The sequence below is a fragment of the Coregonus clupeaformis genome, chromosome 35 (assembly GCF_020615455.1).
Source record: "Coregonus clupeaformis isolate EN_2021a chromosome 35, ASM2061545v1, whole genome shotgun sequence".
In the NCBI taxonomy this organism is placed as follows: Eukaryota; Metazoa; Chordata; class Actinopteri; order Salmoniformes; family Salmonidae; genus Coregonus; species Coregonus clupeaformis.
Genome location: NC_059226.1, coordinates 25,654,586 through 25,674,135, shown reverse-complemented (window position 1 = coordinate 25,674,135; position 19,550 = coordinate 25,654,586). Strand labels below are relative to the sequence as shown.

The window sequence follows — 19,550 nt, the reverse complement described above, 5'->3', positions numbered from 1 at the left end:
GTGGTACCAGGAATTTAGGTAATATTATATAATATTTATGCAATATAGCATACATTGAATTTTGTCTAAAGTATAGAGAAAAGAGGCAGAGGCGTTTTAAGGATTATAGATCCAGCTTGATATTACATTACATCACAATGAGGGAGCCATGTTATTGGCGATGGACTAGTTAAGTGTTCCCCAGATGGTGGCTCGGGACCCAAAGTTCTTTAGATAGATCAGAGCTCAACAAAGTCTGAAAACCACTGTAGCAGTGAGGGCCAATGAATGGGAGTTGAGAGGATAACCAATGGTTAACAGTAAAAGCGTAATTGATTCTAATTTACTTGACAGTGCATGACTGGAAAAGCCGATTCACTGTATTCACAAGCATTTTATTATTCCTATTTTAGTGTACTCACAATGCTCATGAATTACCAGATTAGGTGAAAGGTAATGGATTTTTGGGGATTAGAATGACAGTATTTTATCTTCATGGCTTAGCTAAACCCATAATCACAGGTGAATGGGAAATGAACTGTGACCATAATGATCGGATGATTAATTAGTTGGCGGTCTTTGCATTAGCAAAGGTCAAATTGTCAATTACACTGTGTAGGGTTAAACTAATCCTTAATACTGAACACATGCATAATATATGGGAATGAAAAGGAGATATATACTGATTCGATTTGAAAGGGTTTGTTATAAAGGAATTCGAATAGGATTTAATGTACAGTTGAAGTCGGAAGTTTACGTACACTTAGGTTGGAGTCATTAAAACTCGTTTTTCAACCACTCCACACATTTCTTGTTAACAAACTATAGTTTTGGCAAGTCGGTTAGGACATCTACTTTGTGCATGACACAAGTAATTTTTCCAACAATTGTTTACAGACAGATTATTTCACTTATAATTCACTGTATCACAATTCCAGTGGGTCAGAAGTTTACATACACTAAGTTGACTGTGCCTTTAAACAGCTTTGAAAATTCCAGAAAATTATGTCATGGCTTTAGAAGCTTCTGATAGGCTAATTGACATCATTTGAGTCAATTGGAGGTGTACCTGTGGATGTATTTCAAGGCCTACCTTCAAACTCAGTGCCTCTTTGCTTGACATCATGTGAAAATCAAAAGAAATCAGCCAAGACCTGAGAATAAAAATGGTAGACCTCCACAAGTCTAGTTGATCCTTGGGAGCAATTTCCAAACGCCTGAAGGTACCACGTTCATCTGTACAAACAATAGTACGCAAGTATAAACACCATGGGACCACGCAGCCGTCATACCGCTAAGGAATCTCCTAGAGATTAAGGTACTTTGGTGCGAAAAGTGCAAATCAATCCCATAACAACAGCAAAGGACCTTGTGAAGATGCTGGAGGAAACAGGTACAAAATTATCTATATCCACAGTAAAACGAGTCCTATATCGACATAACCTGAAAGGCCGCTCAGCAAGGAAGAAGCCACTGCTCCAAAACCGCCATAAAAAAGCCAGACTACGGTTTGCAACTGCACATGGGGACAAAGATCATACTTTTTGGAGAAATGTCCTCTGGTCTGATGAAACAAACATAGAACTGTTTGGCCATGATGACCATCATTATGTTTGGAGGAAAAAGGGGGCAGCTTGCAAGCCGAAGAACACCATCCCAACCGTGAAGCACGGGGGTGGCAGCATCATGCTGTGGGGGTGCTTTGCTGCAGGAGGGACTGGTGCACTTCACAAAATAGATGGCATCATGAGGAAGGAAAATTATGTGGATATATTGAAGCAACATCTCAAGACATCAGTCAGGAAGTTAAAGCTTGGTCGCAAATGGGTCTTCCAAATGGACAACGACCCCAAGCATACTTCCAAAGTTGTGGCAAAATGGCTTAAGGACAACAAAGTCAAGGTATTGGAGTGGCCATCATAAAGCCCTGACCTCAATCCTATAGAAAATGTGTGGGCAGAACTGAAAAAGCAAGTACGAGCAAGGAGGCCTGCAAACCTGACTCAGTTACACCAGCTCTGTCAGGAGGAATGGGCCAAAATTCACCCAACTTATTGTGGGAAGCTTGTGGAAGGCTACCCGAAACGTTTGACCCAAGTTAAACAGTTTAAAGGCAATGCTACCAAATACTAATTGAGTGTATGTAAACTTCTGACCCACTGAGAATGTGATTAAATAAATAAAAGCTGAAATAAATAATTATCTCTACTATTATTCTGACATTTCACATTTTAAAATAAAGTGGTGATCCTAACTGACCTAAAACAGGGAATTTGTACTAGGATTAAATGTCAGGAATTGTGAAAAACTGAGTTTAAATGAATTTGGCTAAGGTGAATGTAAACTTTCTTGTTAACCCATTGTTGAGTACATACAAATTATAAAGTTTCCTTACTCAAGTCTAAAATGTGATAGGTGTTAAACGTTGGGCTGGTCAGCAGCTGTTTCATTGATGAAAAGCAAGAGAAGAGGTAAAGTTACCAGCAGAGAGCCACGAGGCACCAGCATGCCTATCCAAGGCTTGGAGCATATTGATCAGACTGTGCCCAGGATGAGAGAGGTGTAAATCTTAGCAGCAGTTTAATGCTCTGAATACGAAATGACCCATTATGTCAGCAGTGACGAGCACAACAACCCACTCCCCCACAACCAGATGTACTTACCAGTATGGTCTTAAGATAATGAGCAGTGCCTGGAATTGGGCATGAGGAGAGTGCAGTCAAAAGTCTGAGCAGATGCTCCTGAACAGATATGATAATAGTAATACTGTAAGTAAGTAAATGTGTCATCTCAGCTGACTTTCAACCAATCACCTTTAGGACAAAGGAATAGCTGAAATGGTGGAAAACAAAAATAATTTCATTTCTCAGGCCAGTCCAGTCAAAACACAACTTACCTGGCAGCTGTTGTTACAATAACAAATGTGACCCCTTGATCCTTGTTATTTAGTAAAATATGTTACAGTAGAGACAGTTCTCCCACTGACTACCTAAGAAGCTTCTCTGGTTTGATAAGGAAACAGAAAAGGACCACTGATATTCTAAGGGAACTGCTTTTACCAACTCACCCACTAGAGGGGGATAAGCAATTCCTCATTGTAAACCCATCTGCTCTGAAAGCCAAGCTGAAGATCTTGAAGGATTCTGTTAGGACTGTCTGCCCATAGTTAGATCTGGTATCTGTTTTACTCTGTCATCTCTCTCCCTAACACTTTTAGCTGGATGCCAGTTTTAAAAAGCCATGGCATAATCTTTGCAGTCGCACCAGGGATTTGCTCAGTAGTACGACAGTGCATGGGGAAACGGTCTGAGCCCTTCTAAGTGCCAGACTGGAACAGTGGCAGAAGCTTTGATCTAATCTGGTCTGTGTACCCTCGCGCCAGCCAGCGGTGACTTGGACAGAGCCAAGTGAGAAAGAGAGATCGCTAAACTGAACACGTTCCCACTGGTAGGAGGCTGGGAGCTGGAGCCGTGAAAACTCGAGCTGACGACTAACACATATCAAATCCGTGCGCTGAAAATTGTGGACTTGCAGATTTACAGAGTGGATTACATCTCTAGAGAGCACAGAATTTGACATGGTAGTGCATTCCAAAATCCAACCCCAGATTACAGAGGTCATAGCGTAGAGGACAAATGACCTTTTGTCTGTGTAGATTGGTGAAAATCTCCTTCAGGCGCATCTTCTCCCAACGCCTGCATGTCTCACAGTAATGACTGTTTGCATACTTAGAGGATCATATATATACTGTAATAGAGTATGCTTATGTTATGTTCATGTTCAACATTCAGAGGATAGAATTGTCTGCTGTTTTGGTTTCACAGTGGGGATTTTGTTTGTTTCTACTGACTCAACAGGACACACTCAACAAAACTAAGTTTTCATGACTGCATCATGACGTAAACAGCAACCTGTCTTTTTTACATGGTCCCAAACTGCAGTATTTACCACTCATCTGTTGCAACCAGGCTTAAGCACCAAATAAACTGTGTTCTGAAGAAAATGAAACAGATAATACAGTGTAATGATGTACCTAGTCCTGCATTTTCTATTACAATATCCCTGACTAAAATAAATGTCCACAGTGAGTTTTGATCCCTAACATTGGAATAAAGCCTCCAGCCATTGTACGAGTTTGGGGGTGGATTTAGTTCCATGTAGCACAGCAATTAAATACTATTTCCTGTGTTTTGGAGACTTTGGGCTGTGACCAAGCTACAGAATGACTGCAATGTTCAACAACTTTAAACAGGTTTCATGACTGTATTGCCCAGCGTTATTGCAAAGGCAGAAGCAGAATCACAGTTGTGTGAGTTCCACTCTTCTTGTCAGCAAGGTCAAATTGGGCTAGATGGTCAAATCAATGTTTCCACTGTGCTGTAATTACCTCCCGATAGCTATTCTGTGTCTCTGTTTGGAATACACCTTGGTAATAATTGGCATATCGACAAACCTAAGTCATCTGATTAAGTCAATGATGACTCATTGGCTGTTCTGTTTAATTCCACATCCCCATTTTACCACAGCAATCCCCAACGTAGGTGACCTTCAGACATCCGCCTCAGCTGTTTCACTGCCTTGATTAAACATGTGGAAGGTCAAGCTCTTTTAATGACATCCTCCTCAAAGACATTAACCCTAACGTGTTCCATCATACAATGGGCGGATAAGACATGGATAATGTAATTGAGGGAAAGCAATACTGTGTTCTTAACAATTTAAGGGATTATCAATCAGCCTACATGATCAATGACAGAAATATTGCCTATTTGTATGACAGAGGAAACTCAGCAATGATGTCATAAAATGAAAATATGTATGTCAATCAGCACAGCAAATACATAATGTTTTTGATATGGTCAATATCTATCAACTTTCATAAAGCCTTTCCATTCTCAGCAGCTATACCATCATTGGTGTTCCAGGCTGCTCCGCTACTAATGACAATCTATAATGGTCCTTTCTCAGCCATGTGCTGCTGATAAGGTCCCTGACCAGCAGTGCGATGCAGAAAGCCCTAAGTTCCTCTGGGAGGCAGCTTTTCAGAGTGGAGACTATATTATCACGTAGTCCAACCAATTACCCCTTGGGGAACGCCACCGACACTTTACTGGTACACTCCATCAACGTTACACAAGCCCCTCGTCCCATTCCCTCTGTCAGGCAGGGGTTGAGGAATGGGGGGACAGCAGAGGGTCCCCAGCTATCCTACATGTCTTGATAGGGAGATACAATTATGCCATGGGCCATGACACCCACCAAGGAATACTGAGGATTACATTGTATTCACCCCACTGTGATTTACATTTACATTTTTACATTTTAGTCATTTAGCAGACACTCTTATCCAGTGCATACACTTTTCATACTGGCTCCCACGCTTGCTAAATCAGGTCCCCATGACAGGATACCATACACACACGCACACACACACACACGCACACCACACAGTCAGGCCTGCAGGCGGCAGTGTGACAGATAAGTCACAGAGGATGACTCTGTCTGACAGAGGGACACAGTATCTGACCAGACATTACATGGATTGGTGAATGTAATGCTCTAGGATCTAACTCCATTCAACTCCATTGTGAAATACATATTTTTTTTATATTTTGTCCTACAGCTATACATATCTGGAAGATCAAAACAAGGCAATTATGTTTTTGGAAGCTAAACGTATTTTGGCAAAGAGTTTCTGGTCGATTTGATAATTTATTCATTACCTGGAACATGAATGAAGGATTTATGATTTTAATCTAAAAGGGAATCACTTAACAGACTTTGTTACTGTCACTGTGTCACTGTACTTTGGGAAAATTGCATTAAAGTCTATTAGCAATGCAGTGTTATAAACACTGATCTTATCAATTCATTTCAAAGGCTCAACTAAGGGAAAACTGTTATCCAATGTTAAGTTACATTAGGTTTTTTCCATAAACAATGCCTTAGAAATACAGTATGTAGCTGCCGTTAAAAAAAGCCTCCATGGCCAAAACCAGGTCTGCACCTATTCACTGGCTATTCACAGCACATAATACCTGCATTCAGACTTTTTGCAGATTAAGTTGAAATAGCTCTGCAGCACAATTTCAGAGGGGAAAAAAATGTCACGAGAGCGAAATGGTAAATCCTTGTTTTCCATTTGTTGCATTAAACAGTAGGCACCATCTGCTGTATTGGACTGCAGAGTACAACAGTAGTGGGGCCGCAGCTGCCATCCGCAGGCACAGCAACCTGCCCACTGCCTTGTGTTGCACGCCAAACACTCACTCAAAAAATACTACCCTGGGTCTCTCATCATCCACCTGACCCAGCCCACCACTAATGGCCGCTTGCATAGAGACACACCAGCACATGAAGCACATTACTCACAGATGAAGCTAAAATGTCTCTAAACAACAGGCAGTTGGTTTGGTTGGCTAGCCTGGAGAGATTACTAAGCATTATCACAACATTGCACAAATGACACAAAACGGTCCCATGTATCTAATAATCATGTCTTTACCCATCTCTCTCTTCTCTCCTCTTCTCATCCCCACCCTCGTCCCCTCTCTCAGGCAGTAGGTGACTGAGATGGGCGTTCGTCTAGGCTGCTTGAGCGACTCCCCATGGTGGTGGCCGCTGCTGCTGCTACTCTGCACTGCCCCCCGGTGCCAAGGCCGGCCGTTCGCAACGCCCTTGCCAGCAGTCAACGTGGCAGTGGTGTTCAGCGGCTCGGCCTACCAGCAGGAGATCAAGGGGCGTCTCAGCAGGGAGAACTTCATGGACCTGCCCTTGGAGGTGAACCCCATCACAGTGCTGGTAAACAACACCAACCCTCGGACCCTGCTCACACGCATCTGTGACACACTGGCGGCCAACCGCGTCCATGGCGTGGTGTTTGAGGACAATATTGGCTCGGAAGCCGTGGCACAGATCCTGGACTTCATTGCACTGCAGACGGCCGTGCCCATCGTGGGCATCAGCGGGGGCTCCGCCATGGTCCTGCCACATAAGGTCAGTGACCAGGGTTAGGCTGGGCTGGGGACACTTGGCTGCTAGTGTCTAGGCTGCCTGAGGAACATGCTTAATTTGCATCTTATTTTGATTTTGATATAACCTGAAAGGCCATATTATTTGTTTCCCCAAACTGCTGTAGAGAATAGCAGCTTAACTGATGTGTGGTTTATGACTACACAGTCACATTACATCAGAGATTTTGGACTTCTCACAGTGCAAATAATAAAACCAAAACAACAATAGCAACAACACAGGACCCCCCAAGGTGAGCAAAGCACTCAGATCTTGAAAGCGCTCCACCACACACACACAGGCCAACAGTCATTCGTCTGGTGATTATCAGAGTCTTAATGAACATTGTCATTAGCAGACACACACATTGCCATTTCCAGGTGACTTACAGCACATGATTATAAACACACTGGATGTTAATGCTGCCCATACAGACACTGACTGTCCCAGGCCAGAATGACTGAAACAACAAGATACAGTGTTGGACAATATCCAATGGCTTAAACCAGGTAGCAGAGGGATGTCCAAATACTGCATATAATACACTCATTAAAGTATGAATAGAGGACATTTTGAAGGTCAAAATCAAAACATGATGGCCTCTGTCACTACATCCTTGTCTATTTTTAAACTTCTGGTCCCACAAAATATAAAGATGTTAAACTAGAGAAATCTATTTGTATTCGCTGGTAACAAATGTACAGTTTACAGTTGGACCCCTCATGTCAATAGAGTTATGCAATGATTTGAAATGTGTTATATTACAGGGCATCATGCACTGGAGTTTGGCACCAGTAAATTGTCAGAAAGATGTTTGTGATACAGATTAGACTGCCGTTAAATTGCTTTTAGAGTAAAGCCTCATAGGTTTAGGAGCAGTGATCCATCTCCCAGAGCATTACACAAAGGGCTCAGCCACAGAGAGGAACTTTAATTAGACTGAAATGGCTGTGTTCTCTAACTATATCACCATCAATCTTCTCATAGGACAAACACAGCTCTGCGTTTTGCAGAGCATCACAATACTACTCACAGAAACAGAGAATGCACATTATGAGCATCACAATACTACTCACAGAGACAGAGAATGCCTGTTATGAGCGTCACAATACTACTTACAGAGACAGAGAATGCACGTTATGAGCATCACAATACTACTCACAGAAACAGAGAATGCACATTATGAGCATCACATCGTTTATTCAGCGGGGGAAAATGGAGGTTGATAAAGCAGGCTGGCTGACCTCGGCCGGTCGGAGCACGAGGAGAAAACTGCTGCATTGTAATGTCTAATCAATGCTAGTCATTTCAGCTCCGGTAGCTGGCTGTTTGAGTATGTGGCACACAGGGAACTGAGTAGCGGAAAATATGAGGTCTGCCCGCCACCCTCAATTCCATCAGTTAATCCACAGCTCAAATAGGATTTTCTCTCCCTCATGTTTGTGAGATTTTCATAATAAATGTGAGAAACGTGTTCCTCCACAACAGGAGACGGCCAGGGCCATGGGCTCTCAGTACCTCGATTATGCATTCACATTCATACAAATCCTCATGGGGATTGCGGTTCAATAGAAAGCTGGTTAAAATGGATGCATTCCAACTCAATTGAATTTAAATCAATTTTTCTAAACAAAAAATAGATGAATTGATTCAAACTTTACTTTGTGCGTGGCCGAGATGATTGAGAGGGAAGGTTTATTTGTTAGAAGTAACCCGGGGTCCATCAACAAAACAGTAATCAATATAGGGCCCAACAGACTGGCAATAGACCGGTGTATTAGACACTGTGCTTTGTTACATCCAGCACCCACGTCTCCCAACAGCTGCCGTTGTAATTTACATTTCCTTATTCCAGTCCACACATTACTGGACTGCTCCCTTGTCAAATAGCCACATGAATTCAAGGAAACATGGCAATCAGGGCATGAGCATAGCTTCTTCTGGGCAATAAAAGGGGTGTCACTGGCTAGCTAATAGCTCCAGCAGGTCATTTACACTTTAATTAAGCCAAGTTAGGGAACACAACAGCTAATCATTCATAATAAAATCCAACATAAATAAAATAGAAAAAATGCAATTACCTAAAGGTTGGCAGCTGTTTAATTGAGAGTGTGTGGTAATTATTATGTGTACTATGTACAATACTGTGTAGGCTAGGTCGTACTGACACATGGCTCATAATCAGTTATACCAACGTTAAATCATGCAATAACAATGTAATAACAATAGTACGATACAAAACTCAAGGCTTATATCCAGAGCAGAGAACACCTAATGTTGAATCCAGAGTTGATGACAGAGAGAGAGAAACTGAAGTGGCACAGGCCTCATTAGAGGCTGGCATAGAGCCTTGCCCATGGCATGGTGGCACTCACAGGCTCAGACTGATTAGAAGAGCTCTATCTTCATAAAAACCAAGGCCACCAACAGCCCCTGCCAGAGCAGGTAGAGACAGTATGGTGGGACGTGATGTCCATCAGCACATCTGTTTTGTGTCCCTGAGCCTGAACATGAATGGTACCTTTCTACAGGAAACAGAGGTAGATTGCAGCTAGCGCAGCCTTGTGTGGTGATGTCATCCTTCCTGTGGCTTAAGTCAGCTAAACTGTCTTCACCGGAACAATTCGTTTTACATAGAATTAACTAACTGTTGGTGGGACCATGGACTCAAATCCAGGCTTGGGCTGGTCTATATATTACTTACACAAAGTGTGCCTGTACCAAACAGAGTGATTTAAATGTTCAAAGATACAATCCTTTGGAAAAGTTAAAATTGGGGATGAATTAATTGACAGAATATGGAAATAAACGCTCACAAAATGTGTTTGTGTGCTTACGCACTTGAAATGTATATTCATGACTTCATTTAAAATGTAATGGCACTTAAATATCACCACTTCAGATGTAACCATTTATATGAACCTTTAAGATACCTTTAAATGAGCTTTTCAACGAGGCTGAGAGATTGCTCACCGTTGATTGATTAGTGGGACGCCGTCCAAGCTGGTCAACAAGCCAACTCAATCATTTAAAATGTAGTCTCTGAGAAAGCATGGAGTTTGATCTCGCTCGAAGAGGATGGCGAGAAATTAACAGAGAACAGATTCCTATCCTGAGGAGATTTGGCTCAATTAGCATGTTGATTAGTTAAATTAGAATAACCCATTAGAAACCTATTATTCCTATTTTTTTCTTGAAATTAGAAAAAGTTAAAACAATCATTGGATAATCAATAGCCTAGCAGACACAAATCATCTAATCCCTGGAATGTGTGTGGGTGAGGACCAACAGGGTTTTACAAGAAGTATAGGGCAGATTCAGAAAAACCCAACTCAAGGAGAATGTGCTTGTCTGTTGTCTGTCTGTTGTCTGTCTGCAGTCGTCAAACAGAGAGAGAGCTTGGTTAACAGAGGATTCTAATGTAGCTGTGAGGCATGCAGCCATATATCACCTTCTGGTGGAAATTAAATAAATTCTGCTTCACTAGTGCCAATCAATCATGGCTAACACGCATGCCTGGATTGTTAAAATGCAAGGGGGGCTTTGGTGCATTCATTCCCACTGGGGATTTACAACCAGGGGTGACTGGTGACTGGTGGCTGCTATGTACGACATGACAGGGTAGAGATAAAATAAAATAAAATAAAATTGTATTGGTCACATATGCCAAATACAACAGGTGTAGACCTTACCATGAAATGCTTACTTATAAGCCCTTAACCAACAATGCAGTTCAAGAAATAGAGTTAAGAAAATATTTACTAAATAAGCTAAAGTAAAAAATAAAATAAAAAGTAACACAATAAAATAACAATACTGAGGCTATATGCAGGGGGTACCGGTACCGAGTCAATGTGCAGGGGTACAGGTTAGTCGACGTAGTTTGTACATATAGGTAGGGGTAAAGTGACTATGCATAGATAACAGTCTATGACTTGGGTGACTGGAGTCTTTGACAATTTTTTGGGCCTTCCTCTGACACCGCCTAGTATATACAGTGGGGAAAAAAAAGTATTTAGTCAGCCACCAATTGTGCAAGTTCTCCCACTTAAAAAGATGAGAGAGGCCTGTAATTTTCATCATAGGTACACGTCAACTATGACAGACAAATTGAGAAAAAAAAATCCTGAAAATCACATTGTAGGATTTTTAATGAATTTATTTGCAAATTATGGTGGAAAATAAGTATTTGGTCACCTACAAACAAGCAAGATTTCTGGCTCTCACAGACCTGTAACTTCTTCTTTAAGAGGCTCCTCTGTCCTCCACTCGTTACCTGTATTAATGGCACCTGTTTGAACTTGTTATCAGTATAAAAGACACCTGTCCACAACCTCAAACAGTCACACTCCAAACTCCACTATGGCCAAGACCAAAGAGCTGTCAAAGGACACCAGAAACAAAATTGTAGACCTGCACCAGGCTGGGGAAGACTGAATCTGCAATAGGTAAGCAGCTTGGTTTGAAGAAATCAACTGTGGGAGCAATTATTAGGAAATGGAAGACATACAAGACCACTGATAATCTCCCTCGATCTGGGGCTCCACGCAAGATCTCACCCCGTGGGGTCAAAATGATCACAAGAACGGTGAGCAAAAATCCCAGAACCACACGGGGGGACCTAGTGAATGACCTGCAGAGAGCTGGGACCAAAGTAACAAAGCCTACCATCAGTAACACACTACGCCGCCAGGGACTCAAATCCTGCAGTGCCAGACGTGTCCCCCTGCTTAAGCCAGTACATGTCCAGGCCCGTCTGAAGTTTGCTAAAGTGCATTTGGATGATCCAGAAGAGGATTGGGAGAATGTCATAATGTCAGATGAAACCAAAATATAACTTTTTGGTAAAAACTCAACTCGTCGTGTTTGGAGGACAAAGAATGCTGAGTTGCATCCAAAGAACACCATACCTACTGTGAAGCATGGGGGTGGAAACATCATGCTTTGGGGCTGTTTTTCTGCAAAGGGACCAGGACGACTGATCCGTGTAAAGGAAAGAATGAATGGGGCCATGTATCGTGAGATTTTGAGTGAAAACCTCCTTCCATCAGCAAGGGCATTGAAGATTAAATGTGGCTGGGTCTTTCAGCATGACAATGATCCCAAACACACCGCCCGGGCAACGAAGGAGTGGCTTCGTAAGAAGCATTTCAAGGTCCTGGAGTGGCCTAGCCAGTCTCCAGATCTCAACCCCATAGAAAATCTTTGGAGGGGAGTTGAAAGTCCGTGTTGCCCAGCGACAGCCCCAAAACATCACTGCTCTAGAGGAGATCTGCATGGAGGAATGGGCCAAAATACCAGCAACAGTGTGTGAAAACCTTGTGAAGACTTACAGAAAACGTTTGACCTGTGTCATTGCCAACAATGGGTATATAACAAAGTATTGAGAAACTTTTGTTATTGACCAAATACTTATTTTCCACCATAATTTGCAAATAAATTTATAAAAAATCCTACAATGTGATTTTCTGGAATTTCTTTTCTCATTTTGTCTGTCATAGTTGACGTGTACCTATGATGAAAATTACAGGCCTCTCTCATCTTTTTAAGTGGGAAAACTTGCACAATTGGTGGCTGACTAAATACTTTTTTCCCCCACTGTAGGTCCTGGATGGCAGGAAGCTTGGCCCCAGTGATGTATTGGGCCGTACGCACTTCCCTCTGTAGCGCCTTACGGTCGGATGCCGAGCAGTTGCCATACCAGGCGGTGATGCAACTGGTCAGGATGCTCTCTACGGTGCAGCTGTATAACTTTTTGTGGATCTGTGGACCCATGCCAAATCTTTTCAGTCTCCTGAGGGGGAAAATGTGTTGTTGTGCCCTCTTCACAACTGTCTTGGTGTGTTTGGACCATGATAGTTTGTTGGTGATGTGGACACCAAAGAACTTGAAACTCTCAACCCGCTCCACTACAGCCCCATCGATGTGAATGGGGGCGTGTTTGGCCCTCCTTTTTCTGTAGTCCACGATCATCTCCTTTGTCTTGCTCACGTTGAGGGAGAGGTTGTTGTCCTGGCACCACTCTGCCAGGTCTCTGACCTCCTCCCTATAGGCTGTCTCATCGTTGTGGGTGATCAGGACTACCAATGACGTGTCGTCAGCAAACTTAATGATGGTGTTGGAGTCGTGCTTGGCCACGCAGTCGTGGGTGAACAGGGAGAACAGGAGGGGACTAAGCATGCACCCCTGAGGGGCCCCCGTGTTTAGTATCAGCATGGCAGATGTGTTGTTGCATACCCTTACCACATGGGGGCGGCCCGTCAGGAAGTCCAGGATCCAGTTGCAGAGGGAGGTGTTCAGTCCCAGGATCCTTACCTTAGTGATGAGCTTTGTGGGCACTATGGTGTGGAACGCTGAGCTGTAGTCAATGAACAGCATTCTCACATAGGTGTTCCTTTTGTCCAGGTGGGAAAGGACAGTGTGGAGTGCGATTGAGATTGTGTCATCTGTGGATCTGTTGGGGTGGTATGCGAATTGGAGTGGGTCTAGGGTTTCCAGGATGATGGTGTTAATGTGAGCCATGACCAGCCTTTCAAAGCACTTCATGGATACCGACGTGAGTGCTGCGGGGCAGGTTACCTTCGCTTTCTTGGGCACAGGGACTATGGTGGTCTGCTTGAAACATGTAGGTATTACAAACCCGGTCAGGGAGAGGTTGAAAATGTCAGTGAAGACACTTGCCAGTTGGTCCTGGTAATCCATCTGGCCCCGCAGCCTTGTGAATGTTGACCTGTTTAAAGGTTTTGCTCACATCGGCTACAGAGAGCGTGATCACACAGTCGTCTGGAACAGCTGGTGCTCTCATGCATGCTTCAGTGTTGGCTACCTCGAAGCGAGCATAAAAGGCGTTTAGCTCATCAGGTAGGCTCGCGTCACTGGGCAACTTCCCGTTGTAGTCCGTAATAGTTTGCAAGCCCTGCCACATCGGATGAGCGTCAGAACCTGTGTAGTAGGATTCAATCTTAGTCCTGTATTGACGCTTTGCCTGTTTGATGGTTCATCTGAGGGCATAGCGGGATTTCTTATAAGCGTCCGGATTAGTGTCCCGCTCCTTGAAAGCGGCAGCTCTAGCCTTTAGCTCAGTGCGGATGTTGCCTGTAATCCATGGCTTCTGGTTGGGATATATATGTACAGTCACTGTGGGGACGACGTCGTCGATGCACTTATTGATGAAGCCGGTGACTGAGGTGGTATATGGTCAGATTTGCCAAATGGAGGGCGAGAGAGAGCTTTGTATGCGTCTCTGTGTGTGGAGTAATGGTGTTCTGGAGTTTTTTTTCCTCTGGTTGCACATGTGACATGCTGGTAGAAATGCCTGCATTAAAAGTCCCTGGCCACTAGGAGCGCCGCTTCTGGATGAGCATTTTCTTGTTTGCTTATGGCCTTATACAGCTTGTGGAGTGCGGTCTTAGTGCCAGCATCGGTTTGTGGTGGTAGATAGACGGCTACGAAAAATATAGATGAAAACTCTCTTGGTAGATAGTGTGGTCTACAGCTTATCATGAGGTACTCTACCTCAGGCGAGCAATACTCGAGACCTCTTTAATATTAGACATTGCGCACCAGCTGTTATTGACAAATATACACACACCACCACCCCTCGTCAGACGTAGCTGTTCTGTCCTGCCGATGCACGGGAAAAGCCAGCCAACTGTATATTGGCCAACTGGTGAAACATAAGATATTACAGTTTTTAATGTCCCGTTGGTAGGATAATCTTGAGCGGAGATCATCCAGTTTATTTTCCAGTGATTGCACGTTGGCCAATAGAACGGATGGTAGAGGCGGGTTACCCACTCGACAATGAATTCTCACAAGTCACCCCGATCTCCACCCCCTGTATTTCCGTCTTTTCTTCACGCGAATGACAAGGATTTGGGCCTGGTCTCGGAGAAGCAGTATATCCTTTGCGTCAGACTCATTAAAGAAAAAATATTTGTCCAGTTCGAGGTGAGTAATCGCTGTTCTGATATCCAGAAGCTATTTTCGGTCATAAGAGAGAGTAGCAGCAACATTATGTACAAAATAAGTTACAAACAATGCGAAATAGCATTGTTACAAAATAGCATAGTTAGTTAGGAGCCCTTAAAACGGCATCCATCTCCTCCGTCGCCATTCTAATCACAGTCTTTAGCCTTATCCTCTTCTTCCTTCTCAGGATGAAATATGTAGGACCTTCATTTGACCAGTTTCTCACAGCAGGAAAATAATCCTGCAGCAACAGGAAATTATTATTATTGTGTGGATTATAAATAATGGACATTTTTGTAGGGGTTGATACATTTTTTGTTAGGGCAAATCAAAACTGACATTTTTAAGTGGAAATTAGAAACTATAGAAGCCTTTTAAAACATTGAATACACTACAAGTTTGCCTTTCCAGCTGTACAGGATATTTCCTGCAACAACAGGGTGATCAAATTAAGATCCTACATATGTAGGACAAACACAGAATCACATAAATACTGGGGAAATGTACATACAAACCAGTGGAGGCTGCTGAGGGGAGGACGGCTCATAATAATGGCTGGAATGGAGCAAATGGAATGGAAAACATGTGTTTGATGTATTTGATACCATTCCACTGATTCCACCTATTACGCTCCAGCCATTACCACGAGCCCGTCCTCCCCAACCTCTTGTGATTCAAACAACATATACAGTACCCAAATCCTAATTTGATTTGATCTGATCTGTACTATATTACATGTGATCTTTGACAATGCCATGTTCTAACATGATTCACAAGGGGAATAGCAGGGGACAGTCATGTATCAAATGTTTAACCACAACACACTTGCAGCAAAGCCCAATAGACAGAGACATGACGTATCAGACAACATCATACTGTAGTAGTCCCAGGTAGACAAGACAGCATTCAGACTGTCTGTCCAGCCGTCTCGCTTCACACACCTATCACTGGGGACCGAATCCTAACTTGAGATTTATGTCTGTAACCCACATTTTTTTATTACATCTTAAATCTCCCATTGACATTAATGCATAATTTATGCATAAGTTTACATGTATCTTAAGTTAGGATTGGGTCCAGAGTCTCTTTGCTTCAGTGGTCCGGAGAGGTGTTGGGAAACAGAGCGAGCAGCAGTAGCAGACCTCGTTTCTCAAAGCAGGAAGGGGAGCCTGAGGCCCATCCCTAAAGTAGAGCAACCTTTTTCTCTCTTCCTTTCTTCACATGCTAAACCTACTTGTGTCCCTCTCTACCTTGTTGCTATGCATCCTGGGGCCAGTGACACAGATACAGTATGAACTGTCTAGACAGGGCTAAATAGGCAGGGATGGTATTCAGAGGATCTGTATGGGAGTCTGCAATCTGAGTAAGGATGCATGAATACATAAGAAAATCACTTAATATATTTTTTTTTTTATAAGTCAAAGGCATATAATAAACATTGTTTATGGCGCATAATAATTTACTAGATAATTTAGCATGAGAATTACAGAATACAAGACAATTCAGACAGTGACAAATTTGTGCTCACTTTAGTGTTACAATGTAATATAAATGCATTCAAAATGGATGCAATAAAACTCAAACGTACAAAATTATTGTAATGCAGTGCTATCTGTTACTGCCTTTGGATCTCCTCTATTATTGTGAGGAAGGACAAATGACTACGGCGGTGTACGTCTGTTCCTCGGCCCTGCGCAGGTTCTCTGTGACGTCAGCACATGGGACGAGCACATGACGACAGTGCCAGGGCACATCACGCTGGCAGTTGCAGGCGGACATATGCCGCAGCAAAGATCCATGTCCAGAAGTCACTCACCATTGGAGAGAGAGAGAAAGAGAGCGAGAGAGAGAGAGAGAGAGAGAGAGAGAGAGAGAGAGAGAGAGAGAGAGAGAGAGAGAGAGAGAGAGAGAGAGAGAGAGAGAGCAGGCTGCCATGTGCTCCTCTTGCACAAAGGGAGGAAGAAGAGAGAAAGAGAGAGGCAACAAGAGAGAGAACGAGGCAGAGCACGTCTGCCTCTTTCTCTCCACCGGCCCTTCTGGAATGGCTACTGTAGAGGGCATTGTATTCTGAAAAGAAAATCTGTTGTATTGGGGTTCTTGACCACTGACCTGTGGTCCTATAAAAGCCTCTGTGCAGTGATATATATGGCTTTTATCTCTCATCTGACCCCAATTCAACCCATTTGTAAAGCATTCAGCTGCTAATCTGTTACCCACAAAGCCACAAAGCACTCAAGCAAAGAGCCAGTTGGTTAATATAAAACATACAATTAGGGAGAAGAGATGAGATATGTGTTTTTGTTAAAGTATATAAAGACATATCACTCTATCTTGTTGTTTGTAAACAGATTACAGAAGACATATCACTCTTGTTAAACAGACCACTGACCAGACTCGAGAGCTTGGGACTAAGGTTCTATCTGCAATTTTGTAGATCTTTTTTTTTTATAGACATAGCCTTGTTCTGTTCAATGTTCTCTACCTATATAGTACTCTAAATAACCCAATTCATGTTGTTAAGTGTAAAAGAATACAAGATAAAAAATTGCTGACACCATTCAAACCAATGAGGGTCCGGAACTTTAAAGCCAATTATCTCAGAATCATCTTTTTGCAGATAGAACCTTATAGTCCTAAACTCTCGCAGTGCCAGTGGAGGCTAAGCTGTTAACTAGTTGACTTTAAATCTTCTTTATGAAACACTTACAGTACAGAGGCACAATGGGACGTCAGTCTATAGTCACAACCCTTTCATGGAAACAACAACACCATATACTAATCACCATCAACATAAAGAAACAAACATCTGGCAAAATCTGCCCTACACCTATACGAGATTTAGTTTCATATTCAGCACGTAGTATTGGTAACGGACACCTGTTTCCAACCAGATTCCCTTAAATCCCCTCAAGCGATTTGATTCAGACATCAGATCATCAGATATGGAGTTGTGTCCTGATGCATAATGGTTAAGAGCTTTAGCATGCTGGGTTGGGCTGTAGCTGAGCCTGTGGCAGTCCGCTGTCCAGTACAGTAGCTAACTGTCTCGACAATAATTGAGTGGACGCTACCACACTTAGTTGGGGGCTTTTCTCTAGATAGACCCTTAGGTTTCTTTTGGCTGAGAGTCACAGTGTGATCGTGTACACATACTAGACACAGTCAAACACAGGCACACACAGGCACATACACACACAAACACACACACGCACATACATGCTAAGGAGCAAATTGATTTTACACTCTGCCAGATTAATACTCGTGGCATACAAGTGGTGAAAAAAGGCTGCATGCACAGAAAGAAGGCAATAACTTTGACAGATTTGCTGCGGGACACTGAGAGGAGTTAGAAAATGCCATCTTCACAACCTGCTCAGTTACCAACCTGCATAACACCCTTGCTCTTGCTAAGCCGATGTTGCAAGATGTTTTATTGTCCCTTCTACTGTATCACATCTACCTCCAAGGTAATATAGAAGGAGGTCTTTTGTATATGGAAAAGGGTAGAACACAAATAGCTAAATGTTCAATGTTACTAATTGAAATAGAAACAGAGAGGATGTGATATTCAGAGCGATGAGAACGGTCAGCGGAGACACTCAGAGGAATAGACCAATATGATGTCTGACATCAGGAGACACACAGATGGTTCTAACCTACTTTAGACTTCTCTGAAGGACAACAAGGAGACAGAATGAAACAGCAGAACGAGAACAGAGTAGTCCTGGTCTCTGGATACCTGGCTTTCTGTAACCCCAAACCTCAACAAGCTTGATGACCATGACAGAGACAGAGCACAGTCCCCTAGAGAGGGAAAGGGACAGGTTGAGTGAAGCAGTGACTTCTGGGTACTGCTCTGATAGCATCAAGGAAAAAAGGCATACAGTGCCTTCAGAAAGTATTCACACCCCTTGACTTTTTTTCCAGATTTTGTTGTGTTACAAAGTGGGATTAAAACAGATTTGTCAACAATCTACACAAAATACTCTGTAATGTCAAAGTGGAAGAAAAATTCTAACATTTGTAAAACAAAAAACAAAGAACCTTGAATATATCTTGATTCGATAGGTATGTTAGAATCACCTTTGGCAGCGATTACAGCTGTGAGTCTTTCTGGGTAAGTCTCTAAGATCTTTCCACACCTGGATTGTGCAACATTTGACATTATTATTTTCAAAATTCATTTTCATTGTGTGGTGAAAAAACAAACGTTGCTGATAATGCCGTGATGATAAGAAGATCCGCTGACACTGTACTTTGATTATAAAGGTTTATTATAACAAAGAGTTTCAGCGTCAGATTTACAGATACCTGCAGATATCTGAAGAACAGCCGGACCCAATTCTGTGATTTGCTATTCTCCCCCCTATATTCAAGACCTGGTATTTATATCCTATGTGACATAGTATGGCGTGATTTTAATACACCAATCCCTGGCTTTTCTACATATCTTCCCATATCCTTTTTTCCAGGAATTTAGTAATGCTTTCCAGATATTTCAGCAAGCAGAGCCAAGTTTCCTCTAACACACTTTTTTGCAAACGTCAGCACAATCATAGACCCTAAGACACTACAATTGCTAGACAACC

At 42.7% G+C, this 19,550-nt stretch overlaps 1 protein-coding gene across 1 annotated transcript in view; it reads left to right on the top strand.

Annotated features, from left to right (window-relative positions):
* Window positions 1–19,550, top strand: part of LOC123482522 (glutamate receptor ionotropic, NMDA 2C-like) — a gene marked incomplete at its 3' end in the record, with an annotated part of 55,323 nt that overhangs the window by 19,833 nt on the left and 15,940 nt on the right. The window contains 1 exon segment of the mRNA XM_045210672.1: window positions 6,537–6,975. Within this exon segment, the coding sequence (XP_045066607.1) occupies window positions 6,553–6,975 (423 nt within the window).